At 37.4% G+C, this 26607-nt stretch overlaps 1 protein-coding gene across 4 annotated transcripts in view; it reads right to left on the bottom strand.

The window, feature by feature from the left end:
• Window positions 1-26607, bottom strand: part of Dcaf1 (DDB1 and CUL4 associated factor 1) — a 69180-nt gene that overhangs the window by 19450 nt on the left and 23123 nt on the right. For all 4 annotated transcript variants that reach the window (XM_048794636.1, XM_048794635.1, XM_048794637.1 and 1 more), the window contains 13 exons: window positions 25621-25734; window positions 21741-21878; window positions 19471-19983; window positions 19077-19178; window positions 16683-16841; window positions 14867-15046; window positions 13937-14146; window positions 12553-12722; window positions 8469-8593; window positions 5503-6766; window positions 4530-4728; window positions 4000-4082; window positions 2640-2724 (listed from right to left, as the gene is read on the bottom strand). In XM_048794636.1, coding sequence (XP_048650593.1) covers window positions 2640-2724; window positions 4000-4082; window positions 4530-4728; window positions 5503-6766; window positions 8469-8593; window positions 12553-12722; window positions 13937-14146; window positions 14867-15046; window positions 16683-16841; window positions 19077-19178; window positions 19471-19983; window positions 21741-21878; window positions 25621-25734 — 3342 coding nt within the window. The remainder of the gene's footprint in view (window positions 1-2639; window positions 2725-3999; window positions 4083-4529; window positions 4729-5502; window positions 6767-8468; window positions 8594-12552; window positions 12723-13936; window positions 14147-14866; window positions 15047-16682; window positions 16842-19076; window positions 19179-19470; window positions 19984-21740; window positions 21879-25620; window positions 25735-26607) is intronic.

Here is a 26607-nt window from a genome sequence, read left to right as displayed (position 1 = left end):
GACAAATTTAAAGAGAAACTGTATAAAATGCTTCTCCCATGCTTTCTAAGCTTCCCCTACCCCTACCCTGACAAATTACAAAAGCCCTAATACTGTAAAATGACTGGTAAGTAAGAAGATCATACCCATTCAAGCAAAGTTTAAGTGCTTTGTTTCATAGTCATATCTTAAAAAAGCCCTTTCCCACTAGTAAGAAAAAGAGAAGTGAAACTATGTAGGGACTTAAGAAAAACAAATTTTCCTTCCCTTCCCCTTTTCAAGAAACAGAAAACATTTACACTAAAACAACTGGGTTGTAGCTCAGTGGTAGAGCACTTGCCTAGCATGTGTGAAGCACTGGGTTCAATTCTCAACACCATATACAAATAAATAAAATAAAGGTGCATAAACAACTTAAAAAAAATTGTCCATATCAATCATTGATTACCCACAGAATACTCTTTAAAGTGTTATTTTCTGGAGAAAGACATCAATGAAATAATCTTTTCTCCATAAAATCTCCCAATGTAAACATTTTAGCCCCACCATATTAAAAGTTTTCAGAGTCTACAATATGCAACACATGCAGAGACCAGATCTTTCCCATCAGCTTACAGACACACTATATTACTTCAAATCTTTTCTTTGAAACAAATAAGGAAACACCACAAGGAAACAAACAAATTCATATCATGGGATAAGACAACTAGCCTGGTCTCTTCAAAAGTCAATGTCATGAAAACTGGAGAAATGGTTCTTGGCTTTAAAACATTAGTAAGACATAACAATCAAATGCAATGTGTGAATCTTGGCTGGATCCTGGTTCAAAAAAAACAAACAAACATTTGAAACCAAATACATCAGGAACAAATGGGAAAATTGAGTATGGACTAAATATCAAATAATATTTGGGAATTACTACAATTTTCTTAAATTTGCTAAATGATTTTATATCAAAATATCTATTGTTAGGAGATACACACCATAATACTGAAGGATAAAAATGCCATGATGATGCTTATAATTTTCAACTTCAAAATAATTCAAAACAACACATACACATTTACATACAAAATATGGCAAAATATTAAACTGATAAATCTAGGAAGTGAATATATATATACTATTCTTTCATTTTTCTATGTTTCAATATTTTCAAATGAGAATTTAGGAGAAAATTATCCCTAAATTTCATCCTACAGACTCCTCAACGTGTGACCCTTCTTTCTCTGCTTTGGTTTTCAGCAAAAATATTTCAAAAAAAAAATTACATGTACAAGTGTGTCCATTTCTCTCCTGCTCTTTCATGAACCACTCTAATCAGATTTTGCTCCACCAGAATACAGAATTATTTCTTGACAAGGTTAACAACCTCTACATTGTTAGTCTTCTTTCAGTACTCATCTTCTACAATTCATTAACTGTTTCTGACTCACTGATCAATCCTTTCTCAATTTTATTTTCATTGGTTTCTAGGGTACCTGTCTTCTGGACTTCCTTCTGCCTCACTGGCCACTCTCTCTAGAGCTCCTTCTCAAGTTCATCTTCATTTGCCAACATTTTCTCCCCCATTTGCCAATTTTTATATAGTGGAACAACCAGGGCTCTGTCCTCACAATCTTTTTCATCTTTAGCCCTTTGATCTCATCCAGGTTCATGGCTCTAATTACTATCACCATGTATATATAACTCATATTTATATCTCCCATCCCAGACCTTTCTCCTGAACTCTCAAACTGTGTGTGTGTGTGTGTATATATGTATGTATGTATGTATATATATATATTCCACTCCCCATTCCCTACTGAATGTCTAATGAATTTCAAACTTCATGTGTCCAAAACCCCAGGGTCATGGCCTATCATTTCTCATGGTCTCTCCATGCCCACATGCACCCAGCTGTATTGCTCTTCTCACATATAGGCTGGTACAACATCTTCTGGCCTAACTGGAAGGTCTGCTATTGCCTCTCTCAAAGAAACCAGAGCCACTATAGAAATTTTACACTGAATCATATATCCTCTGATCACCATCCAGTGTCTTCATCTTACTCAGTGGAAAAGCCAAAGGTTGGTCCTAACTATAAAATATGGGGTCATCACTGACCTCAGCACTTACCCTCTCCTCTCCTCCCTCCCCGCAAGCAAGGGCTTTTCCCTTCCATTCCCTCTGCCTTACAACCTCTTTTGCCTCTCTGCTTCAATCATGCTTCCTTCATGGCTCTGCTCAAACAGTAACCAATCTGTAATGTTGGCTATCCCAGATAAAACAGAAATCCCCCACACCTCCAATAAGCATTTCCTCTTACTTTCTTTTTTCCTGCAACACCACCTAATTACAGCATATATTTGTTTCTTTATTTACTGCTTCAGGCTCCATAAAAGGCACAGACCTTAATTTAACTAAAACTTAGTAAGAACTCAACAACGAATCTGCTGGCCTTTAATATCTTTCTCAAATTCCATGTTCAGCCCTTTCATATTCTTCCCATATAACTTAAAACTACTTTATTACACTTTTAGATTTTAACTGGTAGGAAAATCATTGAGTATTTCTAGTGACCCACCCGTAAGACTTAAGTCCTCACATCCGATCCAGAAGATTTCAGTAGGAACAAATGAGTAAAATCAGCTTAAAGCAATGAATGCTTAAGTACTCACATGGGCAATGTCTCCTTTTGTGCCTATGACCCGATCCTGAGAGTGCTTACTGAACTCAACATAGTGATCTTCTGCAAAGGAATGCCTACAAACAATAAACATACCAAAATGACACACCCTCAAGATTTATGCTTTTCTCTCTTTAAAAAAAAAAAAAAAGATTTATGCTTTTAACAAACTGAAAATCAGCCCCTTGCACAACCGTACTCACCCAAAATCCTTAGCTCCCAAAGAGAAAACAACTGTACACACTTGAATTAAAAAGAAAAGTCCCTCCACTAGAACATCTGTGAGGTTGGCTCCCAAAGAGAAAACAACTGTACACACGTGAATTAAAAAGAAAATTCCCTCCACTAGAACACCCGTGAGGACCCCAAATAATTAACAGGAATTCCTTGATTACAGAAATGGCTAATAGGGTACATGTGAGTATAGCTCAGCAGTAGAATGCCAGCCTAGTTCTCTAAAAGAAATACCCCAGGAGCTGGAGTTGTGGCTCAGCGGCAGAGCATTCACCTAGCACGTGCGAGGCCCTGGGTTCAATCCTCAGCACTATATAAAAATAAATAAAATAAAGGTATTGTGTCCAACTACAACTAAAAAGTAAACATTTAAAAAAAAGAAAAAGAAACACCCCAGCAAACAGTGCAATTATACCCTATGTAAATACTTAGGGAAAAAAAAAAAACATAAATGTGTCATTATGGGTTAGTCAAGGGTCTGCTGCACAACTGGAATGTAAACACTTCATAAGAATATCTAGAGGGCTGGGGCTATATAGCTCAGTGGTAAAGCGCTTGCCTCGCATGTGTGAGGCACTGGGTTCAATCCTCAGCACCACATAAAAAATAAATAAAGATACTGTGGGTTCATCTACAACTAAAAGAATATTTTTAAAAAGAATATCTAGGGCTGGGGATGTGGCTCAAGCGGTAGCATGCTAGCCTGGCATGCGTGGGGCTCTGGATTCGATCCTCAACACCACATAAAAATAAAATAAAGATATTGTGTCCACATGAAACTAAAAAATAAATATTTTTATTTAAAAAAAGGAATATCTAGATAATGACGGGGCTGAGGTTATGGCTCAGCAATAGAGCGCTCGCCTCACATGTGCAAGGCCCTGGGTTTGATCCTCAGCACCACATAAAAATAAATAAAATTATTGTGTCCAACTCCAAAAAAAAAAATATTTTTTTAAAAAAAAAAGAATATCTAGAAAATGAGAAAGATAAAATCTTATTAAACATGAGCCTCATTTTTTCCCAAAAGGCTCCTTGTCTAAAACCAGATGAAGGGGGATACAAATTAAGTAATGAAAACACAGAGACATGAGACTACAAAAGTAAATAATACATACTTCATATCAAATACTGATTTCATTCCCCAAAGTGCAGACAAAGGCTGGCTCCAGGTAGCAGATGTCAGCAGCAAGGACCCATCCTAAAAGGAGGAGGAGACCCAAGGTGGGTAAACATGTATTTACACATATGCAGATGTCTCTGACATTAGCATTTTAACATACAAAGATAAAAAACATTTGATTCAAGAAAAAATAAAAAACTCTCCAGAACCAAGAAATACTCAGAAACCAGTAGGATTTAAATATAAGAACCTGTAGTGCCCTAGAAAATAATTATAAGAACAGTAAATCCTCCTAAACTAGTTTTTAAAAAATTGTTTTAAATAGCTCCAATATGTTGTAAAGATGTCAATGATGATTCCTCTCTTCTTAATACCTGGCCATATTCCTCTGAAATACAAGTCATCTTCAACTAGAATTTCCACCTGATTCAAAAAGAATCAGACCCAACAAAGGTGAGTCTCCTTTTCTCCACTTCACCAACCTGTCTCAGAATGATTGAGAGCATCCAGGGAAGAAGCACTTACCCTGGAGGGTTCAAGGTGTGTGATGGCTGAGTTGTGACAGTTATAGCTGGCCTCCTCCTGTCCACTAAATACATTGTACAGCTTCAGCTGCCCTGTGCAGGTACCAAGCATCAAGAACCGCTCTCGTGCTGAGAATGCACAGCAGGTAAAGCCACTCTCGTCTTCATTGGCTTCCCGAAACACTGAAATAGGGCGAAATCTAAGCAAAAAATCAAAAACTGAGAATCAGAGGCAAAAGATATATACAAGAACTCTGAAAAGGAAAATCTGCTAGAAAGCATAAAGAAAAAACACAATTACATTTCAAAAAGTAAGCTTTTCTGAAATATCAATGACCTTCATGGTTCATTTTCATTTTAAATGAGAAATTAACAATCCTTAGCAAGAAAAGTGAAGCAGGTTGCCAACCTGCTTCAAAATGGTTGCCAACCATTTTGAGTTGCCCATCTATTACTGATGATTTTTAGTGTTCAGGTTACAAAGCCGCTCTTAACAAACTGTTAGAAAACAGTCTTTACTACTGGCCACAACCTGTTACACCATAAACTTTATTTTTAGTGCAAGACTCTGAAGTGTAAGGGGTTCAGAAATGCACAAATGCACTTACAAATTAAACAAAGATTCCCATTTTAAAGCTGTGATCACACCACCTTTATGTTAGGTTTGTAAAGGATAAGAATGGAAGGCAATTGGACAAAGTCAAGTTTGAAAGTTTGACTAGGGGTGGTGTGTTGTATGGGTTCTAGAAAATAAACTGCTTTTGACTATCATATCAATATATTGTCAACAATAACACAAGGAATCTATGGTTGACAAAAGGTGGTACACTTATATCACTTGTGTAGACACAATGACAAACTTGTATTTCAGGCCAACAATGGCTTTCTTAACTAATCACTGTGCCGATACTGCCCAAACACTTTGATCTAAATATAAGAATCATTCCAATTTCCACAAAGGAGGCTCTCCTTACCTGCTAAAGATAAGGTGCCTATCAAAGCATCCGCCATCTACCCCTCCATATTTTGGAAATGATGCCCTGCGGTTTAGCCTTGAGGTAAAGTTTATTGGCGCTTGCCGCCTCTGTTTTGGCTCAGGACATTGGTGAGGAGTAAAGAGAGAGAAAGGTGGACAGGTGGCAACTGGATTCTTGCATCGAGCATGTTGCTCTCTAAGATATTCTGTGATGATACTGTCCAGCGTAGGTGGGGAAGGAAGATGTCTGTCCAACTGCTTTTTTATGGCTGGGCTCTGGCTGTAGGCACCATGGTCCGACTTCTGCCGCAACACTCTGATTTTTCTGCCATTACAGGGTGACGGCCTCTCTCTAATAAAACTGATCCTACCAATCAAAGGGGAGTTGCCTGCATAAGATGGACCAGGCAGAGCTAATGAACCCTGTGGGGGCCGTGGCTGAGGATGGGCAGTAGGGGCAGAAGGAGCAGAAGCACCCACAGCAGCATGGCTACCCAATCTAGTTGCAATGCCATTAGCAATACGAGGCGTTCGAGGAAGAGAGACAGGAGAAGCAGCAGCAGTTACTGGGGTGAAGGCAGAAGAATGGGAGGCAGCAGTCATGGGCAGGTCAGCCTCTTTTGTCAGCACAGTTGCTGTCTCTCCAAGCCCTTTAGAAATGAGATGGTTTCGTATCAACAGAAGCAGCTCTTTCTCAGGGAAGGAGATTCTTGACTGGGCAACAACATCTGCTTTTTGCAGCCGTGCCAGGGAGACATCAGTGCCAATGAGAAGTGGCTTTCCTGACACCCGTTCAATGAGTTCAGCAGCATACTTGCAGAATTTGACATGGTCACTACGCTTGTCCTGCAGCACAGGCTCCTTCATCAGCTGCTGGATCTGGCAGCTGCTGAAAAGGGGCAGTTTGCTGATGATCTGCCGGACAGTGCTACTGCGAGACAGGCCCACCAGAGCCTTGCAAGCCAGGGCCCGAATCTGGTCTGCATCTGTGATGGGCATCTTGATGGACAGCAAAGACAGAAGCACCTTGATGCCATTGTTAGACTGAACCACATTCCACATCTTGGCCAGGGTGTGCTCACTGCTCTTGGGGGTCTGAGGCAACTTTCTGCGAGGAGTTCCAGAAATAAATTTGCCAATACTAGATATTCGGTTATCCGGGCCACACACACAATTGATGATAATCTGAAGTGCAGACTTCTGAATCTCAGCATCATGGATAAAGAACTCACCCTCAGCCACTCCTAAAATAATGCTGATACCTATGAGAGGGAAAAAATATATATTATTTCTCACAAAACAAATGGTTAACACTTTACTGGTTGTCCCAGAACCAAAATTTGGAGTTCTAATTATTGGTTGAATAGGGGGGAAAAAAACCTATATTTTTTTTAAAGTACAAGAAATTTTTTGCATAAAATACAATCAGTTCTACTATAATGTTTTTTGGTTTTGTTTCTGTGATACTGGGGATTGAACCCAGGGGCACTCTTTCACTGAACTACATTCCCACTAATTTTTTTTTTTCCTTTTTTTAAATTTCCCCATCCCTTTAAAGTTTTTGAGACAGGGCTAGTCAAAATTGCAATCCTCCTGCCTCAGATTTCTAAATTACTGGGATTACAGGTATGCCACCATGCTCAGTTAGTTACAACGTAACTTTATAATATGATACCTCACATGTAGTTATTAAATAAGCAAATAATATTAGTATTATGTGTAAGTCACCAAGGTTCATGCACAAATTTTCCTAAGTAAGGGGAACAAAAGAGTGGGAATAAATTAAAAACTTCTACAGGAAAAGAAAGAGCCCTCAGAGTTCAGCTGCTACCATGGCAGTGGGAACCTTTTCCACTACATATTAAGAAAATTAGCCAGAACAAGGCACAGTGCATTATGCCTGTAATCCCAGCAACTCGGGAGCTGAAGCAAGGGAACCACAAATTCGAGGGCAGCATCAGAAACTTAGTGAGACTCAGTTTCAAAATAAAAAATTTAAAAATGTCTGGGATTGGGCACAGTGGCTCACACCTGTAATCCCAGCAGCTCAGAAGGTTAACACAGGAGGATCGCAAAATTCAAAGCCAGCCTCAGCAATGAATGGCAAAGTGCAAAGCAATTTAGTAAGACTCCAGCTCTAAAAAATACAAAATAAGCCTGGGGATTGTGGCTCAGTGGTCAAGTGCCCCTGAGTTCAATCCCCGGTACCCCCCCCCCAAAAAAAGAAGGGCTGGGAATGTATCTCAGCAGTAGAGCAACATTGAGTTTAATCCCCAGTACCACAAAAATAAATAAATGAATGAATGAATGAATGAATGAATACAAGTGCCTGAACCTTTGGCTTTCTCCTCACAGCAGTGGTGATACAACATCTGGTTTTAGCAGTCTTGCCAGGGACACATCATTAAAGCAAATAAATAAATAAATAAAACCAAGTGCCCCCAGCAGAGTGGTGTACTCCAGGAACCAGAGTCAGTAACATTATCTCCCTTGCTAACTTCAATATAGTACCCTCAGAAACCTGCTCTTAATAAAGGAATATCTTCAAATAAAAGCTATTTTCCTTGTGTATGGTTGCCAAACATTTTGAGTTGCCCCTCTATTACTGATTATTTTTAGTGTTCAGATTACAAAGCTGCTTCCACAAAACAGTTAGAAAACAGTCTTTTACTACTGGCCACAACCCATTACACCATAAACTTTATTTTTAGTGCAACACTCTGCACTGTAATGTGTTCGGAAATGCACACATACCATTATAGCAGAAATGCCTGAACCACTCACAAACCCTGAATTTACTAGCATGACTCCCTTATGTGAAACTATATGGTGCTATTTATAAGAGGAAAAACAAGGAACCTTCCTCTACTACTTTCTGTTCTAATATCCCAAAATTAGGTAAGTAACCACAACCAGCAAAGGATAACAAATTCACACAAAGCAACAACAAAAATGTCAACCTACCTACAGTGGAGATGGTAGAGCCAGCTTCATCCAATACATCCACTGATTCTGCCAACTGGAGCTGGATTTTTGGCACCACAGTGAGAATAGCCAGGACATCCAAAGCAAAGCGCACAGTGTCATTCCTAGACAGGAAGAACAATTAGTCAAAGGCAAACTATGATATAGTCACAAGAAACTATAACAGTTTTTTTAAAGAGAAAGGAAAACAACAGATCATGATTACCACTGGTGAACTCTATTACTAGTAGCATCAAATGAATATGTCACAATGACATTACTTCCAAAAAACACAGGGATGAATTTTTACCTATCAAAGTCCTAAAATTAAAGACAAAAAATTAGCCAGCCATGGTGGTCCATGACTATAATTCCAGCTACTCATCAGGAAGCAGAACAATTGTAAGTTTGAGGGCAGCCAAAGCAACTTAGGAAGACCCTGTCTCAAAATAAAAATTAAAAAGGGTTGGGGATACGGTTCAGATATCAAATAGAACACTTGAGGCCTTGGGTTCAATCCCTAGAACCAAAAATCATCATGCTCCTCCTCCTCCTCCTCCTCCTTGATGCTGAAGAAGATAAACAGGACACTCTAGAAGCAATCTGGAGATATGAAACATGATTCTTAAAATATTCATAATCTTTAGCCCAGGAATTGACCCTTTAGCAATCTGTCCTAAGAAACCAAACTTAAGTACAAAGAAGTATTTATGTACAGATTAAGGATTCCTTATCCAAAATACTTGGGACAGAAGTGCTTCAGATTTCAGTGTTTTCTGAATTTTGGAATATTAGCATAGACATTACCAGTTGAGCATCCAAAATCCAAAAATCCAAATCTGAAATGCTGCAGAATTCAAAAACATGATAAACTACCCTGCAGTTAATGACAATCATTTTCAAACCACTCTAAAGGACAAGGAACAGGGCTCAAAATACACATCAAGGAAACAGAAAATAATGTAAGATACAAAATTGAAACTCCAACACCACCAAGCTCCCCTATGCTAATGACAGAAGAAAAGGTTAAGGTCATTTTACAATGTTTGGCAATACCCAACTACGGTGAAAATGAAGACACCCCACAACCCAGGTTCTATACATATCTTCAACACTCCAAAAGGAAGTATGGTACCATCTATTTACTAAATGACACTAAATGCAAATGGAAACAAACCGTTATTTAGGAATATAACAGTTTAAACAAATATTAACATGTATGAATTTCACAAAAATAAGAATGTGCGATTGCAAAAGGTAGATGTAGGAAAACATTCATATAATTTAAAAACACACAAAGCAGTACTATATAATTGTTTATGGACATGCAGATATGTACAGTATAAAGAACATTAATGGACAGAATTCAGAAAACTGGTCACCCTGGGGAGGTAGGAAAAAAGAATGAAACTGAGGATAAAGCATATGAAGATGAATACACAACAGCTGTTACATGCCTTTCCTTTTTGTGTTTGAAATACTTCACAGAAAAAGATGAATGTGACCAAATATAATAATCTTAACTATGTATATATTATGAAAAAAGAGAAAATTAATGGTGATTAAAAATAATTTTCTTTTCGTAAGGTTCTGTATATTGTAAGGTCAAAGCAAGCATTTATTAACTTTATTTTTCTTTTTTCTCTTTTATTTATTTTTTAGTACCAGGGATTGAACCTGGGGCACTTAACCACTGAGCCATATCCCCAGACCTTTTTATATTTTATTTTAGAGACAGGGTCTCATTGAGTTGCTCAGGGCCTCACTAAGTTGCTGAGGCTGGCTCTCAACTCACAATCCTCCTGCCTCAGCCTCCCAAGCCATTGGGATTACAGGTGTGTGCCACCACGCCTGGCCTATTAATTTTATTTTTAAAAAATATATTTCAGCTGGAGTTGTAGCTCAGGTTAGAGCACTTACCTAGCAAGCACAAGGCCTTGAGTCCAATCTCTAGCACCACACATAAAAAAATAAGCCTTTCTTTCTGCAGTAGTAAGGATCAAAACTAGGACATGGGTTAGGCAAATGCTCTACGACTCAACTATACTCCCAGCCCCTGTATATGCTTTTTAAATCAATGACATATTTTTACATTAAGAATTGTAGGGCTGGGGATGTGGCTCAAGCAGTAGCGCGCTCGCCTGGCATGCGTGCGGCCCGGGTTCGATCCTCAGCACCACATACAAACAAAGATGTTGTGTCCACCGAAAAACCAAAAAATAAATATTAAAATTCTCTCTCTTTAAAAAAAAAAAAAAAAAATTGTAATGAGTTAAATAAATAAATATATATATATATATATATATATATATATATATACACACACACATACATATATATCAGTCAAAACAATGTATATTAATATCCTTCCTGACTATCTTTTATTTGGTACTGGGGACTAAACCCAGGAGTACTTCAGCATGAGCCACATCCCCAGCCCTTTTTATTTTTTGAGACAGGATCTTTCTAAGTTGCTTGAGGCCTCACTTTGTCTCAAATTTGTACTGCCTCAGACTCCCAAGTCACTGGAATTACACGTGTGCACCACCATGCTCAACACGCTTTCATTATCTTTTAAGTAATTCTCCAAGTAAATATATTAACCTACATATTTCCAATACTATAAAAAAGCAGTTCTCAGGGCTCAGGTACCATCTATTTACTAAATGACACTATAGCTCAGTGATAGAGCATTTGCCTAACATGCTCAAGATCTTGGAGTTTGATCACCCACACTGCTTTTAAATAAATACACACATACACACATGACAATGGTTCCCAAGCTGCAGACAAGTGAATCCCAGAAGTCTTCAAGACCCTTTTAGAAGGTTCTATTAAGTTAAGCTATGTTCATAAAAATGTTAAGATGTTATTTTCCTTTCTCACTCTCATTCTCTCACAAATGCGTCTTTTTTTTAAAGAGTATTTTTAGTTGTAGATGAACACAAGAACTTTATTTTGTTTATTTATTTTTTTATGTGGTGCTGAGAATAGAACCCAATGCCTCCCATGTGCAAGGCAAGCACTTTACCACTGAGCCACAACCCCAGCCCCAAATATGAGTCTTCCAAAAACTATGTGATATGTAATGTTACAAGACTGAATATAAAGAAGATGTAAAATATTAAGCCAACCCTTTTTTTTAAAGCTTTGCTAAATCATCTGGTTTTATTTTAGAAATTTTTCATAAAAAATGCTAAAATTCAATGGGATCACATTAAAGTAAATTTATAGTTTTACATTTTGTTTTAATATCTAAGACAGTAGACACTGATAAACATAACAAAAAAAAAAAAAGCTCTTCAGAGTTCCTTCTTATTTTTAATATGGTAAAAGGGTCCTTAGGCCAGGAAGTTAGAGAACGGTTGCTTCAAAAGTACCCTACTAGATTTAGTATACTGGAATTTAGCAAACAAGCTATATACTTCCCCTAATAAGCCCCAACTGTCTTTATAGCAATGGGTAGACATGGAAAAGGGGGAGGTCAAGAAATGCTATTTATAAACTTCTTTACTATTCTCTTCAAACCCCCATCTTTTTCAAATTATAGTTTTAATTATTTTTACATCATTCTCAAAACAGAACCACCCAACCTCCCTACTATATCAGCTGCCCTCTTCTGAGATTCACCCTACTCTGCTGACTGCCTTTAATTTCACAGAATTGTGAAAATCATTACAGTGTGTTGATCCAAAGAGCAAAAAGACAGTTCTACGATAAACAATACATGACTGTCAAGCTAAAGATATTCAAAAAGTTTAAGTACCAAAAAACAAGGACTCCAGCTTCAAGAGAGGACTTCAAACCAGCTCTATGATAAAGATATGTAAATTACATAACTTCTGAGAGTATAAATTGTTGATCCTTGTCTACTATGTAATGTTTACAATCGCCAAGACCATATATAGGAAGAAGCACTCTGTAAATTAAAATCAAATTTTTGTGCTTAATTTCATTTCTCAAATTCAAGTCTAAATTCATATTGTTTGTTAAGTGTACACCATGTGCAAACCAAACCAACATCAATTTTAATAAAAGCAAAAAGCAGGATGGAACTTCATTTGAAACCTTTCTCTGGTCCCACCTTGCATAATAGGTCTTCCAATTGCAGGCAATAGAAATAAGCTGTAACAAGAGTTGCACACAAGAAAGTTTGAGGAAGACTTCAGCTGGTTCCCAGTATAGCTGAGCTGGGCCATATTCTATCAAAAACTCCATCATTTCCACAATCTGTTCATGAGTATATGAACATGCCTATAAGGAGACATACATGTTATTTTTATATATACTCTATTATCTGCCTGTCATCTTCTGAAGCACAGCTCAGTGACCAACAGATTTTGATAATAGCTTTCCAATACCATAATTCTTGAGTCAATAGCCAATATGTGAAACAATGATTACATAACTTTTTTTATTTTATTTATTTTAGTTGTTGATGGACCTTTATTTTTTATTTACATGTGGTGTTGAGAATCGAACCCAGTGCCTCAAAATTCAAGGCAAGTGCTTTACCACTGAGCCACAACCCCAGACCACATTTGTTTATTTTTAACTACAGACTCACATTTTTCCCAATAAAATAACAATGTTATTTTGTACATATGTTTCATAGCTTAAAAAATAAGATGGGCATGGTGGTACATGCCTGTAATCCCAGTGACTCAAGAGGCTGAGGCAGAAAGATCACAAGATCAAAGCCAGTCTCAGCAACTTAGCAAAATCCTCAGCATCTTATCAAGACCCTGTCTCAAAATAAAAGAGACTCACAGTAAGTAGCTGAGCAGCAAAAGGCCCCTGGGTTCAATCCCTAGTACCCCACCCCAAAAAAAAAGAGAGAGAAAGAAGCAACAGGGAATTGATATATTTTCAATCTGCTGATTTTTAAAACATGCAAATATGACCTTGGTCCCAAAATATAACAAATAAATTCCAAAATGAAAGAAAAGTAGAGATATAGACATACTCTTTCCAAAAATAATTCTGCACAAGAGGCAGAATGTCTAGTACTTTTCAGAGAAGAAAACTCTTTAAAGGGCTGGGGATATAACTCACTAGTACAGCACTTGCTCAAGACCCTGGATTCAATCCCCAGTACAAAACAAAACAACAACAACAACAAAAAAAATCAGTAAACAAAAATTACGAGTTCCTTAACACACATTTAAGTTCACCCTTTAGTTTTAGTGTCCCAGAAAAATAATGACTTAGTAACTGACAGCAAAATATGCCACTGAAATTCACCTATTATATATATTTTCAATTGTTTTGCTTCATACAGGGAAAGTAAAATTCAACAATGCATTATCTTGCAGAAATTCCACTGATCTGGTGATGCAACTGTGTGTGGGAACAAGACTAATCTTTAAAAACTATATCCTTGGACTGGGTGTAACTCAGTTTTCCTAGTATGCACAAGGTCCTGGATTCAATCCCCAATAACACAAAAACAGAATACAACCTCTTACCTTGTATGGGGGTTGAGGGTGAACAAGAATGCCACCCTCAGTTCTCTGAAGTGACTGTTTCACTTGTTCCAATTTAATGGCCAGGTGAGCCTCAAAATACTTGCGCAAGGCCATGCAGGTATGTTTCCCAGTTTGACGGCTAGCAAATATTTCATCATCACTCAGAAGTGCACCCTGATCTTCCAAATTTAGAATCTCCAAAGTACTGATCTATTAATAAACATTAAAAATTGAGGCAGAAGGAGGAGAAAGGACAAGAAATGTAAAAGGAAAACAAGGTAGACTTTTTTAAAAATATTTTTTAGTGTTGGCGGACCTTTATTTTATTCATTTATTTATATGAGGTTCGGAGAATTGAACCCAGTGCTTCACACATGTGAGCCAAGCACTCTACCACTGAGCCACAACCCCAGCCCCCAAAACAAGGTAGACTTTTATGCCTAAAAGATGAACAAATATCAAAGTATATCTATATATACAACAGGCTATAGCCATATGAAAACAAAACATTATACTCACGTAAAAAAAATTATGCAGCTTTTAATTATGTTAAAAGATATATAGGCATAAAGCTTTTGCTCTTAGAAAGGTCAAGATTGACATAGGATTACTGCATTCAAAGCCAGTCTATAATGGCACAAAGAGTCCTCCAACTATTAAAGAGAAAGGGAATGGGGCTGGGGATGTTGTTCAGAGGCAGAGCCTGTGTGACACCCTGGATTCAATCTCCAGCACCCACCTTCTATAGCATGCTTGAGGCTCTGGCTTCAATCCTCAGTACCACAAAAGAAGGAGAAAAAAATTTACACAAAGAATGATAACAAAACTCCTCCAATCAGAAGCTTCCTCTCCTCATTGGGATGCTATTAAAAGCAGCCAAAACAAGCAGGATCTCTGCACTCCTGCCAAGAGAAGGTAAAAAATGCTTACCAAGTTCACCAGACGACGAAGACCATCATAGCGGTCAAAGAGTTCCAACACAGCCCGGAATGAGAAGCAAATTGAGAAAAACATGGTAGCATGGCAGCATCCTGAGGCATGAGAACACTCCATTAACCACAGGGTATAGTTCACCACATCAGACAAAACATTGTGGGGATGCATGCAAACCTGCAAAAAATAAAATAATAATAGTTTTTTTTTTTAAAAAATTGTGGGCAAAGGACTCTTTGAAAGAGATGAAAAATTCATCAGTATAAATATCTTTACAGAAAATAATAATCTTTCCCAGTCATCATTCTTAGTTTAAGTTACAATGCAATTTTAGAACACATCCTTTGAAAACTATCTAAATTTAGTTATTCTAATTTATCCTATACTGAGTACCAACAAATGTTATCATTTAATGCTCACATGGCCCTGTTACATAGATACTTGATCTCCACTTAACAGATGAGGAAGAGGCTCAGAGAAATTATTACCCTTCCTGAGGTGATAAAAGTAGATGAGCCTACGAAGTCTACAAGTTTAGTTTCCATTGACTCATTAATTTATTTATATGCATTTTGATGTATGCTATGAGTTAGACAAAGCATTCCCCAGGTCTGTTGCCTTTTTCTATATCTTAACTATAATTAATTTTGTTATACACAGCTTAGTTTACTATTCTCAATCTCCTTGCATAATGTTCAACTGAAGAGGTGAAATTTTTTTTTTTGGCTGTACTGGAGATCAAACCCAGGGCTTCACACTTACTAGGCAAGGACTCTAAGACTGAGCTACATCCCCAATCCTTTTTTTACATTTATTTCAAGACAAAGTCTTGCTAAATTGCCCAGGCTAGCCTCAAACTTGCAATCCTCCTGCCTCGGCCTCCCACGTAGCCAGGATTATAAACTTGTTTGACACCAAACCCAGATGATTATCTGAATAAGCAAAGACAGAGCTCAATTTAAAAAAAAAATTGCCAGTTTTGCTTTAGCAGAATAGATATGCCCACTGAGTATTAGAAAAACATTTCAGAAATGACAAGACCTTCCCTAAGGGTTCGGGGTTGGGGGAGATTCACTTTTCAAATGTCCAACACCACTCATACTTTTTTTTTTTTTTTAAATCACTAAGCATAAAAGAGGATTAACCTGAAAAGCCGCAGAACCAAACACAAAACAACTATAGCCCTGAGAAGAGCTGGGATGATTTCACTATCTCCACCATAAATTATCTCATAATAAACACAAAATATCATCTATCATTTTTGCAATAAACGGATTCAAACAGTTCCTCAGTGGAGTTACTGAGGAACATCGGAATAGTGCCTAATTTTAATGCCACAGAAATGGCAAAAAATAAATAAAGCTTCTAGAACTGCAACCCATCCTGCATTTTCCAAGTAGAGTCAGAAATTTTTTAGAACCTTTTTAGAACCTTTCCTAAACAATTTTACTTTTATAAAATGCTTTGTGAAAAGTGGTTGTTCATATTCCTTGCAAATTTTCCGTTAGAATTTAGTTCTTCAACTATTCATTTTTTCCTCATCCAAGTTATTCTATGATTATCTTATTTATTTAGTACTAGAGATTGAACCCAGGAGTGCTCTACTACTGAATCATATCCCTAGCCCTTTTTATTTTGTATTTTTAGACAGAGCCTCTCTCAGCTGCTGAGCCTGGCCTCAAACTTTCTATCCTTCTGTCTTAGTCTCCAAGTTGGCTTCTATTATAGTAGGGTGCTACCATGCCTAGCTCAATGTGCTCTTTTAAAGTCTGTCCCCACCCAATCCCTTTCTCATAAACCTGAATGGACTTACTCTTTCCATAGCATCCTGGTTATAGGACAGGTAATACAAGCACATGGATACACCAGTTGCTGCCATAGAAGGACGAGGAATTTCCAGTAATTTCTGTACTCCACCATGGGCAACAAATTCTGTGGCAAATTTGTTATGGAGCAGGAGAGATGCCAGATGCTGAACAACAAAGACACATGTTATCATGGAACAATCTAAAGAATCACAAAAATCTATGAACATCAAAGTAAGATAAAGTGCTAAATACAAGACTTCTCTAAGTAGACAACCACTTTCTCACAAAAAAAAAAAGCCAATATTAACAGAAATGAAAAAAACAAAAATAAAAAAAAAAACCTTAAGATTTCAAGACATTACTCTCTGCCCTCCTAATACCAAAGTTTCTTTTAAATGGTTTGTCTGTTTATTTGTTTTGTGCTGGAGATTGAACCCAAATCCTTCCAAAACCACTGAGCAACAACCCCAGTCCACTAAAATGTTTTTGTGAAATTAAAAACAATAAGCCAGGTGTGGTGGTACACTCCAGTTATCCCAGCAACTCAGGAGGCTGAAGCCAGGCTCAGCATCCTATCAAGACCCACACCAACTTATCGAGAACCTGTCTCAAAATAAAAAATAAGAAGGGCTGAAGATATAGTTTAGTGGTAAAGTATTCCTATATTCAATCCCTAGTACCAAAAAAACAAAAAAAAAAAGAAAAATATTGCTGAATAACAATATAATCTTATAAAGTCATTTTATTTGTGCATACCTCTCTAAAGGACTTTTGCTAACCTTCACCTTAAGTTATTTTAATATAATTGGTTCTGTGTTCTAGCTTTGATTCAGTATTGACTCAATTAATAAAGTCCTGAACTTAGCTTCTTTAAATTGACCCTCAATATATTCCCAAAGAACTATCCTAAGTATCAAAACTGGAAATTTTTACAACTAATAAGAATAGATTTTAAAAGAACTGAAAAGCTTTTTATATTTTAAGTTTTCTTCATTTACTGTTCAAATCCCACTAGCCTCTCTGGGCAGACAAGTTTAAGGGCTGGGAATACAATGCAAATAGCAGGGGGCTTGACAACTCTGAACCCAGAGCAAAGTGAAAAGTGCTAAGGAGAGCCAGAGCTCCCCCTCCTGTTTCCCATGCCAGGTTATCTTCCAGGAACAGACAACACAACACAAATTAGAAACTACATGATTTAATACTTTACAGATTTTGTCAAGATCAGTGGCAAAAATTACAGGTATGCCCTCTTTTCAGAAGTTCTCGCAACACCTAGACTCAAACTAATCCTTATATATAATTTGAATCAATCCCTCTCTTTGTTTTTTGTTGTTTTTGTTGTTGTTTAATATCTCTCACACAAGTCTCTACCATGCTTCTACCCAATTCTTCCTTCAAGAAGCAGTTAAACCATGGGTAGGACCCTCTACCATTTAGGCCATGTGTGTGTTTTTTTCATAATGTCACTCCAATATAGAAGCAATTCCACTGCCATAATAGGTACATTGAGGAAACAGAATAAGCAGGCTCAATGATTAACAAAAACCTTAAATATATCTGGTTCATAACAACCTATAACCCAGCTCATTTCACTTCCATCGACAAAGACTCTGGTGGTTTCCTTTCCTTATACCGAATGTCTGTACAAAGTCAAATTACCCATCAATTATTATTTTAAACCATTTTGTTTTTACTCGCTTAGACATCTAACTCTTGTATCATGAAGTCTTCCTTTTGAACAAAATAGTACACCCATATTTCTACAGTATAATTTTCCAATAAAAAGGATCTCTTCTGAGATATTTCTGTGTTCGTCCATATTTCATTTTTATTTATCCCTTATGTGACTTTGCACAGAAACAGTTCAATAATGACACCCATTATAATTCCCCACACACAAAAAAACAGAGAAATAGCAACTACCCCAATCCCGTCTTCCACTGCATCCTGTTCAGGAACGATGTTACATCTGAAAACAATACCTCTGGGCCACTGGAGACAACCTGACCTCCAGTTTTAACCCACAGCTCAAAGAATAATCATGAATTTAACACAACTTACACACACACAGTGCATCCCACATGTCAGTCCAATTATATCAGTCCTCCTGCAAACTCAAAATTTCTGGGGACTGAAAGGCAAATTCCCTCATTTCAATTCCATTTTAATATATTCTGGATCTGGACTGCAGTAGTTACTGATCACATGTAGTTAATTAAACATAAGTTAATTTAAAAATAAATAAAATTTAAAATTCAATGTCTAAAAGGCACTAGGCTACATTTCAATATCTCAAAAGTGTGGCCAGTACCCACTGTACCCACTCTATAAAGCAGAATAAATATAAAAAGTTTCTACCAATAAAATGCTCAGTGCCCTAGTATTTATAACAACTTTACCTTGAGGGCCTCAAATGTAAGCAAGACATCATTAGTCTGTTTCAAGTCAATATAGAACATCATCAACTCCCGTGATCCAAGCTGCATGAATATGGGAAGTAACTGAAATGGAAGACCAAAAATAAATCTTAAATTCTGGCTTTATTTTTCACACATTGAATAAAGAAGAAATAAGCACCTCTTCCTCTACTTCCTCATCAAGAATAAACATAGGACCATAGTTTGAAAGAAAAAATTTTACCAGAAGTGACCTACACAAGACCTTACCAGTTTGGGACAAAGCCTCTTTCTTCTGTAGTAGAGTTAAGAAACATAAAAATGTATAAAGTGCTACTAAATAACCCAGAAATATATAGTCCCAAAGTGTGAACAATACACTTCCCAATAAGCTTACCTCCTGGTATTCTCCTAGAGGGGTCAAATATTGGAGAATGAGTCGCTGCTCAATAGCGGGAGTCATAGGATATAGGGTATAATTGGTGCCAATCACCCAGGGGGACATTTCTGACCAGCTGCTGTTAGATAGCTCAACAAACATTCGATCTGGATCAGAAGATGAGAAACCCAACTTTTGTTTGGCTTTCCTAAAGCTCTCTCTGTCACCCTGTTTTGCTGTCTTGTTTTTCTTCAATCCTCCTTCCTCAGGTTTGGTTGCTGAATTTACTCTACTACTGGTCTTATGGCCTGAATCAAGATGAAAGGAGATCTCCATGTCTCCAGAAGCTTCTTCTTGTTCTCCATCCACTACATCTACTGCCATATCACCATAGTCCATGTCCACAGCTTCCTCATCCAGAGGCAAAAGGGGCTCGGAAGACAGTTTCCGTGGGCTAGGACGCTTATTTTCTTGTCGCAAAGCCACTTCCTGAAGCTGTAGCTCCCTCAGTCTTCGAAGAACTATTGCCACCTATCAACAAACATCAGTGTAAAAGGGGTTGTCTTTTCTACTTCTTAAAATGATTCTTATTTCCACTTAAAAAGAACTGGATACTAATGCCGTCAGTACAATGCCTAGTAATAGCAAACAATTTGATAAATTTGTTGATTTGATTTCTATAAGTTGATAAAATTACACTATGGCTAAAAGCTTCATCCCCATATAATTTCCCAAAGAACTCAAATCAGAAGATTTGCACCAAAAAGGCATTTAAAATTCACCTGGTATGATTCAAGGTAGGCTGAACCATCCAACCAGAAGAGGTAGATACATTTTTTTCCAACACTGGGAATTTATCCCAGGGACTCACAAATGAGAGGTGAACACTCCACCAATGAATTACACTCTCAACTCCCTTTAATTTTTTTTATTTTGAGACCAGGTCTCGATAAATTGCCAAGGCTAATCTTGAACTTGTAATCCTCCTGCCTCACCTCCCAAGAAACTGGGATTATAGGCTTACACTATCACATCTGGCTTAATCATGGATTTTTTTTAAAAAGCCTTTGAAAGGCAAACATAAAGGTTTCTCAAACTTTAAGCTATTATAAGTTGTATTCTGTTAGATATTGTCATCTACATTGTAGATAATTATTACACTGTAGATATTATCTACACTGTATATAATGACATGATTAATTTTTTTTTGGGGGGGGGGGGTGTGCCAGGAATTGAACCCAGGTGCACTTTACCACTGAGCCACATCACCACCCAGTTTTTTAAATTTTAGGACAGGTTCTTGCTAAGTTGCTTAGGGCTTCACTAAGTTGCTGAGACTGGCTTTGGCTTTGAACTTGTGATCCTCCTACCTCAGCCTCCTACATCACTGGGCTAACAAGTGTGTGCCACCAATCCTGACCATGATTGATTTTTCAAATAAACTTATTTTTTTTTTTAACTTTTTCTTTTAATCACTTACTTTGGGGGCCAACCATAAGAAGCAATATTATGCTTAGTCTTTTTTTTTTTTTTTACATTTTTATTCATTGTTGATCAATTTTTTTTTTAAGAGAAAGTGGGGGGGGGAGAGGATTTTTTTAATATTTATTTTTTAGTTATCGGAGGACACAACATCTTTGTTTTTTTGTATGTGGTGCTGAGGATCGAACCCGGGCCGCACGCATGCCAGCCGAGCACACCACTGCTTGAGCCACAGCCCCAGCCCATCAATTTTTTAATTTTATTTATTTACTGGTATATTGATGCTGAGAATAGAACCCAGTGCCTCACACATGCCAGGCAAGTGCTCTATCATTGAGCCACAATCTCAGCCCTTATGCTTAATCTTAAATAGAGATGGGGAAGAGTCAGACATGGTTGCATACATCTATAATCCCAGTGACTCAGAGGCTGAGGCATGAAGAGTGCAAGCTTCAGGCCAGCCTCACCAACTTAGAGAGACCCTGTCTCAAAATAAAAAGGGCCGAGTATCTGGCTCAGTGGTAAAGCACCCTGGGTTCAATACCCAATACCAAAACAATAATAACAAAAAGACCGTCTCAAAATAAAACATTAAAGGGAAAAAACAAAAACAAAATAGAGGAGGCTGGGTGGCAAAGAACCTTCAGGATCCAAAATTTTTGTTTTTTAAAAAGAGAAAGAAATATTGATATAACTATGCTGCAGTACAAGGTATAAATAATCACTTATTCAGATTCAGATAGCAAGAATAAATTTAGGAATACTCTCCCATAGCATGCTACAATTCATTCTAAGATGGTCCTTACCAGCTGTGAATTTTCATCCCTATAGTTGGCAGCAATATCTTGATTTTCCATAGCACCTCCTAATAGTCCAGTAGAATATGTCCTCAAAGGCTGATCAGCCTCTCGGGCCCATTTGAAAAGATTCTCAACGATTCCTTCCTACAGTAAAGAAAAAAACAAAACAATTCAGAAAAGGACCACTTTCACAGATAAAAACATAAGCAAAAATTTCAGTCTTATGACAAAACAAAAAAAGTTAAAATATTTCACTGTTGTTAACAAGAACAAAAAATGAAACCAGGCAAAGTTGTACACACGTAGTTCCAACTACTTGGGAGGCTAAAGCAGGAGTTCAAGATCAGTGTGGACAATATCATAAGACCCTGTTCACCAAAATAGCAAACAAATAAAACAAAACAAAAAGCAAAAAGTCGGGTTGGGGATGTGGCTCAAGCAGTAACATGCTCGCCTGGCATGCGCGGGGCGCTGGGTTCGATCCTCAGCACCACATAAAAAAATAAAGATGTTGTGTGCACCGAAAACTGAAAAATAAATACTAAAAAATTCTCTCTCTCCTCTCAAAAAAAAAAAAAAAAAAAGTAAAAAAGTAAAAGTAAGCCAGGCATTATGGAACATGCCTGTAATCTCAACTACTCAGGAGGCTGAGGCAGGAAGCACGTAATTCAAAGTCAACCTGAGCAACTTAGTGAAACTATCTTAAAAAAAAAACAAGGCCAACACACTGGTGCAAGTCTAATCCCAAAGGCTCACAAGACTTCAAAGCCAGTCTCAGCAACAGTGATGCACTAAGCAACTCAGTGAGAACCTATCTCTAAATAAAATACAAAATAGGGCTGGAGATGTGGCTCAATCCCCAGTACCCAAAAAAAAAAAAAAAAAACCACAGGGCTGAGGATACAACTCAGTGCTTGCTTAACATGTGGTAGGCCCTAGGTTCAATCCCTAGTACCATAAAAGAAAAAGATCGAGAAAGACAGAGAAAGAGAAAGAGATGCACGCGCACACACACACACACACGTAAATACTTTTTCTTTTTAGTGGTGGTACTGGGAACTGAACCCAGAAAACTCTACCACTGAGTTACATTCCCCAATCCTTTAAAATTCTGTGATAGGGACTCACTAAATTGCTGAAGTTGGCCTTGAATTTACCATCCTCCAACCTCCCTTCCTAATGCTCTTGTTTTTCTTCAATCCTCCTTCCTCAGGTTTGGTTGCTGAATTTACTCTACTACTGGTCTTATGGCCTGAATCAAGATGAAAGGAGATCTCCACATATCCAGAAGCTTCTTCTTGTTCTCCATCCACTACATCTACTGCCATGTCACCATAGTCCATAGTCCACAGCTTCCTCATCCAGAGGCAAAACAGGCTTGGAAGACAACTTCTGTGGGCTAGGGTGCTTATTTTCTTGCCACAAAGCCACTTCCTGATGCTGTGGCTGTAGTCTTCGAAGAACTATTGCCACTTATCAACCCAGCCTCCCAAGTTGCTGGGATTACAGGTATGCCCCATCATGCCAGACCCAGAAGATTAAATTTCTAATAGTTTAAAAATAAAGCAAATATATACATAATGAAATATTACTCAGCAATAAAAGAAAATAAAATCATGGCATTTGCAGGTAAATAGATGACACTGGGAGAAGATAATGCTAAGTGAAGTTAGCCAATCCCCCCAAAAAAAACAAAATGGCAAATGTTTTCTGATATAAGGTGACTGACTCATAGACGGGTAGAGAGAGGGAGCATGGGAGGAAAAGATGAACTTTAGATAGGGCAGAGGGTGGGAGGGGAAGGAAGGGGGCAGGGGATTAGCAATGATGGTGGAATATGATAGATATCATTATCCAAAGTACATGTATGAAGACATGAATTGGCGTGAACATACTTTATATACAAATAGAGACATGAAAAATTGTGTTCTATATGTGTAATAAGAATTGTGATGCATTACGCTGTCATATATTTTTAAAAAAAAAAGCAAGCAAGGATGGGCCTGTAGCTCAGTGGCAGAGCACTTGCCTAGCATGTATGAGGCACTGGGTTTGATCCTTAGCATCACATAAAAATAAACAAATAAGGGCTGGGGTTGTAGCTCAATGATATAGTGCTCACTTAACGTATGTGAGGCACTGTGTTCCATTCTCAGCACCACATATAAAAAAATAAAATAAAGGTCCATCTACAACTGCAAAAAAAATTTTTTAAATAAAAAATAATAAAAGCAAGCAGCCAAGCACAGAGGTACACATCTGTAATCCCAGTTACTTGAGATGCTAAAGCAGATAGATCACAAGTTCAAGGGCAGCCTAGGCAACTTATGAGGCCCTCAAATAAGCCTAAGCCACCTGGCAAGCCTCTACCTCAAAATAAAAATAAAAAGGGCTGGGGCTGTAGCTCAATGCTAGAGTGTCCCTGGGTTCACTCCCCAGTACTAAAAATAAATAAATAAAGCAAGCAAGCACTGGGAGGTTAGATCAGGCTCCATCCCCAGCACCAAAACAAAATAAAAATGTAAAATAAAGCAGACTATGAGGCATACCAAATTCCACAGCAAATTTTTAAAGCTAGAAGACAAGACATTTATATTATTTTTTAAAATATAACAACCAAGTTGGGCATGGTGGTGCACACCTAGCAACTCAGGAGACTGAGTCACAAGTTCAAGATCAGCCTGGGCAACTTAGCAAGACCCTCTCTCAGAATAAAAAATAAAAAGGGATAGGGATTGTACATCAGTCACGGACATCCCTGGGTTAAATCCCCAGTACTACAGACACACACAAAAAAGTACCCATGCACAATGGCATACGCCTGTAATACCAGCAACTGAAAAGACTGATGCAGGAGGATTAAGTTCAAGGACAGCCTCAGCAATTTACTGAGAACCTGTCTCCAAACAAGCATAAAACAGGCTGGGGATATGGCTCAATGGTGGAATGCCCATGGTTCAAACCCCAGTAATGCAAAAACATAAGTAAATAAAACAATAGAGGGGCTGGGGCTGTGGTTCAGTGGCAGAGCACTTGCCTAGCATGTACAAGCACTGGGTTTGATTCTCAGCACCACATATAAATAAATGAATAAAATAAAGGCCCATAATCATCTAAAAATTTTTTTCAAAAATAGAAACAGAAATACTTATTTTTTAAAAAAATTTTTTTAGGGCTGGGGCCATAGCTCAGAGGTAGAGCACCCGCCTCATACGTGTGAGGCACTGGGTTCAATCCTCAGCACCACATAAAAATGAATAAAGATATTGTGTCCAACTACAACTAAAAAATATTAAAAAAAAAAAAAAAAATTTTTTTTTTAGTTGTAGGTGGACACAATACCTTTACTTTGTTTTATGTGGTGCTGGGGATTGAACTCAAATTCACATTTTCTTGTTTACGTATCATTTATTTCACCCTAAATTACCAGTTGAGCATGTCTGCCTGTCCCCAAATACATACATGACAAATGTAATAAGCTCCTAACTTGCTGATAAAACATTCTAGAACCTTGAACAAAAACTTGTCTTCAGGTATTAGCTGAATGAATATTAAATACTTACTACCAAGAATAAGATGGACTTCCTTGAAAAATAAGAGTTATCACTGGGGAAGACCCACTCATCAAAGAGTAAGAATTTAGATAAAATCATAACTCTATTTTAAAAACAAGATCTTAAGATTTAAAAAAAAAAAAATACCATAGCACACATGCAGCAAGTACTGTGAACAGCTATTTAAATTTTTCTTTTGTGTATCTGGATTTCTTAAATTTCTATAACATACATTGCTATTTGGATAAGAAAAAGCCACAACAAGAAAGACAAGTCCAACAGATCATCATTCAGTTAAAAATGAAACAATGACTTTTCTTTTTAGCAAGTACCTTTTCTTGAAAAACAACAGCAGTTTCCAGCCCTGGCATGATGTCCAGTAGCAGTCTGCAAGCTGCCGTGTTTAATGGGGGCTCTCGGCTTGTCATCACATATGCATTCACCAGCTGTAAAGAAAAAAAAAGAATATTTCAACCCAAATTATGGAAAATTATTGAAAATTCTGAATATATTCCTATCACTTTTCTTAAAAGACATGAAAGAATACCATACCCAACAACTGTTAAATTTTTAATTATTATAAATTAGTTATGTCCAGGCAGAGTGGTGCATGCCTGTAATCTCAGCAATGACTTAGGAAGTTGAGGCAAAAGGATAACAAGTTCGAGGCCTGTTTCAGCTACTTAGGGAGATCATGTCTCAAAAATAAAGAATACTCCATATTTGTATGATATGTCAAAATACATTCTACTGCCATGTATAACTAAAAAGAATAAATAAAAAATTTTTAAAAAATAAAGAATAGTTAGGCTTGGTGGCACATGCCTATAATCCCAGCAGTTTGGGAGGCTAGGGCAGAATGATCACAAGTTCAAAGTAACTTAGCCAGGCCCTAAGCAACTTAGCAAGACCCTGTGTCAAAATAAAACATAAAAAGGGCCAGGTATGTGACTTGGTGGTCAAGCGCCCCTGGGTTCAATCATTGGTACCAAAAAATAAAAATTAAATAAAAAATTTAAAAGGCTGGGTATATAGCTCAGTGGTAACACACTCCTTGGGGTTCAATCCCTAATACCAAACAAAAAATATTGAAGTTATGATTTTCTTTTTAGCCAAGATTGTATAGTTTCTTCTACAGCTGAAAAAAGTCAAATTATAGCCCCCCCTACACACACACACACACAAAAACAACTCAGCAACCACGGAAATTAAGGCTCACAGGATACTGGAAAAAAAACACCTCCTCACACTTATATATACTTCTCCTTACATATACTTCTCCCTGTATTAGGGACTGGACCCAGGGGCACTACCAATAA

This window comes from Marmota marmota, unplaced genomic scaffold (genome assembly GCF_001458135.2).
Source record: "Marmota marmota marmota unplaced genomic scaffold, marMar, whole genome shotgun sequence".
In the NCBI taxonomy this organism is placed as follows: domain Eukaryota; kingdom Metazoa; phylum Chordata; class Mammalia; order Rodentia; family Sciuridae; genus Marmota; species Marmota marmota.
The sequence above is the reverse complement of the archived record's forward strand: the minus strand, read 5'-3'. Positions and strand labels throughout refer to the sequence as shown.